Raw genomic sequence first — 11,068 nt, 5'->3', positions numbered from 1 at the left:
TCGCGCTTCGCGCTTATCAAAGAACGGAAAAGTGTCACAAAATGCGCATTCACAGTGTCACCTAAAAAAGTCCGTACCAAAGAGTCCATACCACCTGGATAGTAATACGTGTCGCGCTTCGCGCTCTATATGTGGTTTTAAAAAAAACTCCGAGGAGTGCTTGACTCTAGAGAAACGGGTTGCTGGGACACAGCTCCTCCTTGATAAGCGGCTGCTTCCTTTATCACAACTCATTGTTACAATCAACAATACGTGTCGCGCTTCGCGCTCTATATGTGGTAGGGATAGTACTTAGGGCCTATGATAGACAACCATAAACAACAACAAAAATACATGGATAATATATGTGTTGTTTGCATTTATTTGTTAATATGAAAACACGTGTATTTTTTAATAAGATATTTAAGAGATGTAATAAATTTTAATTAACGTTGTCACCACGCGGCATCCATTAATTTCAATAAAAATGTACTGTAAAAATTTTAATGCGTTTACGAACCCCCCCCCCCACCTTCTCACACATATATTTCATGGGCATAATAAAAAACTAAAAATGGTTACAATAAAACAGCATATGTCTACATCAAAACAAAAAGTTAACATAGAACACAAATAAAATATTTTGATTCTACTGGGGTTCGAACCTTGGACCTCTCACATGTGAAGCGAGCGTGTAACAACTAAACTACGGAACCGCTTGAAAAATCGCCTTCTAACTTAGATATGTGGCTGGGAACGAGATTTTGACCCATCTGATAAAAAAAATGAATGTTTAAGTTCGGCAAATATTATGAAAGTGCTACATCTGACAAATCAATATCTGAAATTTGAGCATCCAATTCCTAACAAGAGGCCCATGAGGGTCTGAATCGCTCTACTGCTATAAACACTGTGCAGGTTTGGAAATAATAAGATGGAAACTATGTAATTAAACGCGCAAACAAGCAGAATGTTCTCAAATTCAAGGGGAGATTATTGTGTACTTATTTCTCCGATACTGCTCACATTCAATAGGGTTCAAGTCCTCATTGATATAAAGATACTGTGCAAATTTGGAAATAATTGGATGATAACTGTGGAATAATGTACGTAAACAAGCGGGATTTCAAAATTTTCTCATATTCAAGGGGAAGTCATTCTGGAATTATTGCGTGGACATTGCTCTTTTTATACAAGGGCTGTTTGTAAAACATGCATGTCCCCCATATGGGCTGTCAGTTGTAGTGGCAGCCATTGTGTGAATACGTTTTTGGTCACTGTGACCTTTGACCTAGTGACCTGAAAATCAATAGGGGTCATCTGCCAGTCATGATTAATGTACCTATAAAGTTTCATGACCCTCTGCCTACTTGTTCTTGAGTTTTTATTAGGACACCATTTTACTGTTTTGAGTCACTGTGACCTTGACCTTTGACCTGAAAATTAAAAGCGGTCATCTGCCAGTCATGATCAATGTACCTATGAAGTTTCATTTACCTAGGTGTAAGCATTCTTGAGTTATCATCCAGACACCATTTTACTGTTTCGAGTCACTGTAACCTTGACCTTTGACCTAGTGAGCTGAAAATCAATAGGAGTCATCTGCCAGTCAGGATCAATGTTCCTATGAAGTTGTATGATCCTAGGCGTAAGCATTCTTGAGTTATCATCCGGAAACCATTTTACTGTTTCGAGTTACTGTGACCTTGACCTTTGACCTTGTTACCTGAAAATCAATAGGGGTCGTCTGCCAGTCATAATCAATATACCAATGAAGTTTCATGATCCTAGGCGTAAGCATTCTTGAGTTATCATTCGGAAACCATTTTACTGTTTAGGGTCACTGTGACCTTGAGCTTTGAACTAGTGACCTGAAAATCAATAGGAATCATCTGCAAGTCATGATTAATGTACTAATGAAGTTTCATGATCCCAGGCGTAAGCTTTCTTGAGTTATCATCCCGAAACCATTTTACTGTTTCGAGTCACGGTAACCTTTACCTTTGACCTAGTGACCTGCAAATCAATAGGGGTCATCTGCCAGTCATGATCAATATACCTATGAAGTTTCATGTTCATAGGCATCAGAATTCTCGAGTTAACATCCGGAAACCATTTTAATATTTTGAGTCACTGTGACCTTGACCTTTGATCTAGTGACCTGTAAATCAATAGGGGTCATCTGCCAGTCATGATCAATGTACCTATGAAGTTTCATGATCCTAGGCCTAAGCATTCTTGAGTTATTATCCGGAAACCATTGAATTATTTCGAGTCACTGTGACCTTTACCTTTGACCCAGTGACCTGAAATAAATAGGGTTCAAGTCCTCATTAATAATAAGACACTGAAAAAGTTTGAAAAGAATCGGATGAAAACTGTGGACTTAATCGCGGAAAGGCACGGACGGACAAAAACCATGCCGTCCCATAAGCTTTTCTGGCCTGCATAACAGAAGAAAAGGCCCTTGACAGATATGAAACATCATAAATATGTTTATAATTAAAAAAAATGTTTGCACATTTTCTTGAAATAGGTGTGTATTCAGAAATTGAACAGTTTATATAGCTACAAATTTGAAACTAAAATAAACAACGGCTAATTATACAATTTGTGTTGTGCATCTATACTGCCAGACATTTTTTTAATTAGCAATTCTAGTTTATTCAACAATTGATAAAATTATTTAGACAAATTAAATTTAGTTACTTTAAAGTTGCTATGGAAACAGTTCATTTTCAATTGCATATACATGCTGTTTGTTATCAACAATATATGTATAGTTAATATATTATTAAACGTAGTATAATTGTAGATAGAAAACAAAATTCACTCATTTCATATGTAGAGGTTCAAAAACACGATTTTTAACTTTAACAAAATTATAGCAATCAGCAAGACATATTTTATGGCACACATCATCATAGATTGAATGTTACCCTTCTTAATTTTTGTTTACCGGTAAAAATAATATACATGTAAACATTATATGACTACATATGTTTACATCACATATCTTGATGTCAATATGAACTACAACAGTAATTTTGATTTTATTTTCAGAACACATACAAGGCATACAATACAATTTATTTATCATACTGGACAGAAAATTTAATAGTGAGATCACTATGAGTGAGTTTTTCATCATTTATCATAAAACAGATTTTCATGTATCTGACTAAGTTTGCAGAGACAACAAAACTGTATACATTATATTCCCTAAACATACTTAACATGCTTAATATGTTTACTTATGGATGACAGACTGTTAAAAAACTACATAAGATACATATTGTTGATATTATGTACTACAAATTCATGCTTATCAATAAAATTGTATTTTTGTTATTCCTTGATGAAAAATGACATGTTAAGTCTGGAATAAAACACTTTATCTGTTTAAAAAAAGTATATCACAACACAATATATTTTCCATATTATCATCTATACAATGTCCAAACTGACAGTATGATGTAAACTTGGTAAGCTCAGGTTGCACCAGGATTGGCAAAATGCATTTTCGAAAATCTGCAATTATAACAAATATATAAATAACTGATTACTTATAAGCAACCTTCTACGAACACATCAATAATACATCACACAATGGAGACAACATACTTGTCCAAAATTTATTGAATTTATATTCAATATAACACGCATTATTTGTCAATCTTCGTCGTTCTTTTTCTTTTTAAAATTAATCTTTGCGAACATAGCATAACAAATTATTAATAAATTTATATCATCAAGATGAAAATATTCTTGTTTTGTACATAATTCTCTCTGAAATATGTCTTGAATGCATCATTAAAATTCAATTGTGTATGCTTATATGTGTAAATATTTTTCCCAAACTGAAAAAACACATTTATTTCTTCAAATCAGGCTGTTCACACTATTTTTACCCTTTCATACATCAACCACATGTTAACATTCCCTTTTTGAATTAACTATGCAAATATCCCTCCAGGATAAAACACTTAAAATTGAGGCATGTGAAATTAACAACTGGCCTGTAAATTATTTCTCCTCATAGGCCAGTCTGGCCTGTAAATTGTGACAGTCTTTCTCCATGTCTGCCAGACATGCACAGAGAACAGAAAATAGTCAATGTTCTAAATTAAAAAACAAAACAAAGTAAAATGCTTATTAATTACTTTATCATACATGTATTAATTGTTGTCTCCATAGTGTTGAAGACAAGGATGAACTTTGCTGGTTACATGCTAATCTCTTCCTTGGCATGACTGCTTTATCAAAAGCATAAACTGTTGTCAATCCTGTAACATACTGTACATGTAATACATATTTCTTTCAATACATAATTCTCTGTTTTTAACAAACGTCCTTTGCATAAGATAATCTTGTTTTATTACACAGGAAAAGCTGTTTCAAAGCTTAACACATAAAAGGTAAAAAATGCAGTTTGCAAATCTTCCTTTACTTCCAATCCAGCACTCCTCCTGAAAGGATGTGCCGGCGCTAATAGGTTATGGGTTGAAAACTGTGAAAAGGTGCTCAGTTTGGTGTTAATTTTAAATTATTTACATGGTCATATCATACCTGATAATAATGAGCACATCTTTTGGTGTTCGCACTTTGTCTTTTCGCTCAATCTGTATTTTTGGCTGAAATAAATGAATGAAGAGTTGCAGATTAAAACAAGAATTTAAATATTTTTGAATTCTTCTATCTATCTTCCAGTAAGGTCAAACCCCTTCTGGGGACATAGACCTGTCGCGCGTCAACCGACAAGAATGTTAGTAAGACTGAAATAAAAAGATATAAAAGAGAGAAAGAAGTGTGTTATTTTTTAAAAACAGGTTAAAAACAGATCAGTTATTCTATGGGGAGATATGTTCAACCCGGCTAACAGTCAGGCTGAACTCGGGTCCAGGGAGGGTGACAATATCAGGAGGTAGAGCATTCCAGTGGATGATTGTTCTAGGAAAGAAGGAAAATTTATGATTAACCGTTGTGGTTTGAATATTATGGAATGCGTTTGTATGGGAGGTTCTTGATGGTCTAGTGATAGGTTTGAGGTAGTCAGGTATAGGAATGGCTACCTGGTTATGCAAGATGTTGTGAAACATAATCAGGCGCTGGTCAATACGGCGGAGGTCAAGGCGTCGCCAATTTAAGGAAGAAAGCATGTCTGTGACACTGGACAGCCTACTGAAGTCCTGTTTGGCCCAACGGGCAGCCCTACGCTGAACTGACTCAAGTTGTTCAATGCGAGTCGCGGTATGCGGGGACCATACAGAGGAGCTGTACTCCAGCTGGGGTCTGACCAGTGTTTTGTATGCGGTGGATTTAAGTTCTGGAGAGTGTACTTTTAGGTTGTGTTTGATTTGCTTTTTTGTGATGTTGTCGATGTGGTTATTGAAAGAAAGGTCATGGAATATAGTGACGCCGAGTCATTTAGCAGAAGGGACATATTGTAGAATGGTGTTATGTAATAGATATTGTGTTGTTATGACTGTTTTGCGTTTTGTGATTTGGATGACTTGGCATTTTGATGGATTGAATTGCATATCCCACTTTGCTTCCCATTGTTCGAGTTGTTGTAGATCTTGTTGGAGTAGGCTAGAGTCCAACAGTGAGGGAGAGATAGATGGCAGTATCATCAGCAAAAAGTCTTACTTTAGAGGAGCGGACATATTCAGGAAGGTCATTTATGTAGATAAGGAATAGGAGAGGTCCGGGGACCGAGCCCTGGGGTACACCGGAGGAGACAGGGATGGTACTGGAGGTGTAGCCATTGACAACTACAGATTGTGACCTATTGTCCAGGAAACTTTTAGTCACTTAAGAGTATGGCCTCTAATTTCATTGTAGTGCAGCTTATAAAGTAGTTTTTCATGATTAACCATATCGAACGCCTTTGAGAAGTCAAGCAAAATGAGGTCAACTTGGCTTCCTAGGTTTACAGCCTGAAGGATATCATCAATGAGCATTAGAAGTTGGGATTGACATGACCTCTTTTCTCGAAACCCGTGCTGCAGTTCATAGAAGAGATTAGATTTTGTGAAGTGCTTAGTGATGCTAGATGAGACTATGTGTTCCAGGGCTTTGCACAGGATACATGTAAGAGAGATAGGGCGGTAGTTAGCTAGGTCTGACCTGGAGCCTTTTTTGTAAACTGGGGCCACATTTGTCATTTCCCATATTTCAGGGATGGAACCATGCTGCAGTGATTTTTTGAATAACTCTAACAGAATTGGGGCAAGTTCTTTACTGAGATTTTTATGAACTGTTGGTCTTATTTGGTCAGGTCCTGCAGCTTTATGAGGATCGAGATTTTTTAATTTTAATAGTTTTTCGATACCATTAGTGGAGAGTTCAATGTCAGGCATGGGGTTATGAGGAATAAACGTTTCATTTGGGGTCTCTCTTACTGTATCTGCATTGTCCTGTACCTTCATTTCGGCCAGGGATTTGAGCGAGATAGGAGACTTCGATGTAAATACAGATTGAAATTGTTCATTTAGTGTTGTGGCTTTATCTTGGTCAGATGTGTGCATTTTATTGTTTTTCTTGAGTGAGTCGATGCCAGTTGAGTCTTGCTTTGCGCGTTTGAGTAGTGAGTATAGTTTTTTGGTGTTTGGTCTGTTGTTGTTGTATTCGTGATCTGGTGTGCTGTTGATGTTGAGGATGTCTGCAAGGTAGTTTTGGTATGCTTGTCTTGTTTCTTTTCTGCATTGATGTTTGAGAGCAAATGAATTGATCATGAACACAGCCATTAATATGGACATAAGCAACTAGATCATCTGACAAGAAAAGGAAACATAAAAAAGTATTCTATTCATTATAATCAAAAGAATGAATAACATAATACATTGCTGTCACATTGATTGTGTAGCCACTTCGAATAAAATTGTTATTGCTTACATGCCATTGTGTTATTGAACAAAGTTTTGCAAAGGAATTTTGAATGTTGATTATACAACCCTATTCAGTTCACTTTATCTTAAAGAACATAACGTGATAGAATAATACTGAAAGGGTAATATATGGACACAACTTTTAAACGAAATGTCATTACTTTCATTATAGAAAAGTTCAACAACAAATGTTAAATTGAGAAGTGCTTTAGATTTTGACAACTTTCGGGTAAAACACACAAACTTGACATAGCAATATCGTCTAAAATCTTCATTGTGACACCCACAAGGCCACAACGGCTCATATACACACCATTATTGATGGAAGAAATTCAGTTTAACAACAAATTTGCAATTTGTTGAAGAAAAACAACTCAAAAAGTAAGAAAAACTTACCTTTAAAAAAGCAGGAAGTTTATCAGATAATCAACAATGTCGAACTGTGCCCTACTGTATTGATTATATAAGCTGAGATTAATTTAAACCATATAAAAACCATAAGAAAATACGGAAATGTATTGTTCCCTTAACTTAATTACCATGGTTTAGGTTATTCTTCAAAATGTAACTATTGTTTTATCTCAAGAAGTGTGTTTAAAAAGAACGCGAAACGGTCATCACAAGTTAAAGTCATTATGGAAACGACGTCAGCGCCAAATGGGTCCAAATCTCATTCCCAGCCACATACCCAGTGGGCACCCAAACGTTGCTGCAACGTTGTATTTAGGTTGAAGTCAAACGTTGCAGTTTGGTTGTACCAATGGTGTATATGAAAGTTTTCCCGACGTTTTTTCCAAACGTTGCTGCAACGTTTTTTCCAAACGTTGCTGCAACGTAGTATTTAGGTCGCATTAAACGCAGTATTTTTAAATTATATTTAAAATAATATAAAAATACTATATATAATATATATAAATAAAATAGATAATATCTTAAAAATGCTCCCACCTGGGAATCGAACCCACCAACACCCGATTGCTTGGCAGACACCTCATCCACTACACCACGGCGACTGTTAAAGTTCAGACAAAAATGTTGACTATTTATTTAAAGTTTCACCGGTTCGCGTATTTGCCCAGTCCCTGTGATCTTTTATTAATGCCCAGTCCCTGTGTTTAGCTATTTATTGAAAGAATTAAATTTGCATTATTGGCAATAAATGTTGAAGTAAATGTAATAGGCACAACATCAGTACTTATTTACTCTACTGTACACAACAAATCACCACTATGCAAGTTTATTTATGACAACAAAAATATATACATTGATCCGTAAAATGACTTCTCCTCCAATAAGCAAAAAAAAATGCATTACATACTAGTCGCCGCGCTCCTGCGCGACGCCAATAAAAAAAATACCGCGCAAGATATCAGAATTATTGACCCGCATTTGATGACAGTTGATATGCGGTATTCTAATCGGGTAGACGTGCTCATATTGTAAGCTTATTCCGCATCAGTGAATTTTAGGGGCCTTATTGACATTTAACTGAACTTGATATGTACGATTTCTTTAATATTAGTTGTTTTAAGTGCTGTTAAAATGTTCGCATGTAAAATATCAACGTTTAAAATTCGTTATAAAATTCCTTTACAGGGCGAAAGTAAACCGTGCTTTCTAATGATTTTACTCACGAAGTGTACTCATCAAACTTTTTTATCAGGTGCCTGGAGTGTTTGTTTTCGCTGGTAAAAACATGACAGCCACAGACAGAGACGGCGGAATGCAATGTCCTGATATGTTTGTTATTTCATTTAGTTTGTGCGACGTATTGAACTAACATGATAAATTACCCACTCGTTTTTGAAGTGTTTCTTGAGCGTTTTTATTCGTCGAGATATATAAAACGCGTGTATTTATGTGTATGGCTGTGTTTCATACTTATCTTGTTTGACATCTTTAAGTATATACCTATAGGCAGTCACGTTTTGATTTGCACCGTGATAACCGTAGTATATTTAAATGATATGGTAAGTATTTACATGTTTTGATTGTTCTATTTAAAGCACCCGTGTCCGCGTTAATGCAGCAAAATACTAGTATCCCGTTTACGGTTCATAGACAACGTAGCTGAAAGAAACCGTACCAGAACATACAAGATAAGGCACAGTCGTGTTGGAGTTTTTGAAATAGTTACATTTACAAACAACTATTGGGAACGATGATCCTGAGGTAAAATTTAACATTTTTCTACTGTATCGAGCTAAATATTAAGGATTTATTTTGCATTTACCTAAGTTATATCAAAATCCTTGTGTAAAAACTGTATTTTGCTGTTTCAATGGTGGTATTAAACATTTTAAATCGCGTATTCATTGCACCTATTTTATATGATTAAATCGAGACGTAAAAAGGTCAGACAAGCGTTCAAAGCTGTAAATATAGTAACTGTAGTTGTTGCTTTTAACTTGAGACCGGACGAACACGATGTTTTGACATAAAAATGCTTTTATTCAAAATAGGTTAACCGTATTAACACAAATAACGACATTTTAAACCCATAAAAAGAAATATTAAATATGTTTCTTTTTGTATCAGTTTTCTAGCTATATAGTTCATGTTGGTATTTTATATTAGTTTTTGCATACAAATACTAAAATGACTTTTTTATTCGTGTCCGGTTGTGAAGTAGGTATTTATTTGAGAATATCATCCAGTGCATTTGATTTGAACCAAAACAGACCACTTAAAGCACAATGACCAATAATTAAATCACACACGCTTGACAAGTATTTACGATGTAATAAAAGGACTCGCGAATGGTGGATGTTTATGTATCAGTATCCGGTGTAACTGGTCGATAATTAAATGAACGAAAAGGGTTTAAGATAGTTATTTCACTTATTTGAAGACGACATTTTCTGTCTTGTATTTGTGCACAGTTTCCCCAACAGTTTAAGATTTGTCATAGACTCAAATACTGTGTATATCCTCAGAAACGCCTTTTCACATAAACGCTCACCTGTTCTTATGATAAAATACATCAGTAGACATAAAAATAGCCCCTCACTCACACACAATTTTACAGCTGCCAAAGTCCAAATAAGCATAAATAAATGACGTTTTACTTAATCGAACATACCTTTTATTTAATATAAAAGTAACTTGGCAAGGACGTATATAATTGATCCCACATACCCATTATCCGCTGTGATGTCGACAACGGCCCTTTCGGCCTGCGATATACTAGGGTGTTATATGCAGAAAAAAAAGACACACACTGGCATTTATTTTTATATATAGGATATACACGATTGCTCACTTCATTTTAAAAACAAAATAAGCGCATTTATTGGTCGGTACATATTATACAGGAAGGAGGTGAACGCATTGTCTCGCGAGTTGCATTGCGCCGTGTGCAATTTTCATTAATGGAACAGAACTGTGTGGGTTTTAAAAAATCTGCTTCATCTCACAAAATGCGCATTGATAGTGTCACCTAAAAAGTCCATACCAAAGGGTCCATACCACCTGGATAGTAATACGTGTCGCGCTTCGCGCTCTATATGTGGTTCTTAAAAAAAACTCCGAGCAGTGCTTGACTCTATGGAAACGGGTTGCTGGGACACAGCTCCTCCTTGATAAGCGGCTGCTTCCTTTATCACAACTCATTGTTACAATCAATAATACGTGTCGCGCTTCGAGCTCTATATGTGGTAGGGATAGTACTTAGGGCCTATGATAGACAACCATAAACAACAACAAAAATACATGCAAAATAGATGTGTTGTTTGCATTTATTTGTTGATATAAAAACACGTGTATTTTTATATATAGAATATCAGGTTAGTATTGATTATAGATCAGGTAACTCATGGGAGGCTTAGAAAACAAAAAGCACGAGCCTTGGCGAGTGCTTTTTCGATTTCATGCCGAGCATGATAAACCTGATCTATAATCAACACTAACCTATTATTCTATTTATCCAACTTTTTATTCAGTAAACCTTTTTATTTAAACAAAATTAATTTAACTTGGTAATTACGCGTTTTCATGAGTGTTTGTCGTACTTTGATAATGACTGTAGTGTTACCAATGTCAGTGTATTACTCCGCGTTCCAAAAATAACCACTGATCAAATATTCATTTTTTACAATCAGAATATTGTTATGTGACAAAGAGTCGTGCGTTATTAATTACAATTTTATTCATATTGAATTGCAAATCTTAAAGTTTTATAACATTAATTTAACATTTAG

The 11,068-nt window shown here is 35.3% G+C and overlaps 1 protein-coding gene and 1 long non-coding RNA gene across 8 annotated transcripts in view; one reads left to right on the top strand and one right to left on the bottom strand.

Annotated features, from left to right (window-relative positions):
• Positions 1-340: 340 nt before the first annotated feature.
• On the bottom strand, positions 341-7,341 carry LOC127838557 (uncharacterized). Of its 2 annotated transcripts, XR_008029859.1 has the most exons (4): positions 7,266-7,341; positions 4,549-4,613; positions 4,153-4,265; positions 341-3,510 (listed from the first exon to the last, which is right to left on the bottom strand). It is a non-coding gene; the product is annotated as an uncharacterized LOC127838557 (long non-coding RNA). The 2 variants fall into 2 exon arrangements; XR_008029858.1 differs by lacking the exon at positions 7,266-7,341 and having other exon boundaries at positions 4,549-5,441.
• Positions 7,342-8,845: 1,504 nt separating this feature from the next.
• LOC127837211 (MOXD1 homolog 2-like) overlaps positions 8,846-11,068 on the top strand; it is a 172,883-nt gene continuing 170,660 nt past the window's right edge. For 3 of the 6 annotated variants that reach the window (XM_052364138.1, XM_052364137.1, XM_052364136.1), the window contains exon 1: positions 8,846-9,041. In XM_052364138.1, the coding sequence (XP_052220098.1) occupies positions 9,031-9,041 (11 nt within the window). In that variant the 5' untranslated portion in view covers positions 8,846-9,030. The remainder of the gene's footprint in view (positions 9,042-11,068) is intronic. The other 3 variants (XM_052364141.1, XM_052364140.1, XM_052364142.1) reach the window with 3 other exon arrangements.

This window comes from Dreissena polymorpha, chromosome 7 (genome assembly GCF_020536995.1).
Source record: "Dreissena polymorpha isolate Duluth1 chromosome 7, UMN_Dpol_1.0, whole genome shotgun sequence".
Classification (NCBI taxonomy): Eukaryota; Metazoa; Mollusca; class Bivalvia; order Myida; family Dreissenidae; genus Dreissena; species Dreissena polymorpha.
Note: the sequence above shows the minus strand (reverse complement) of the source record. Positions and strands in the feature narration are given on the sequence as shown.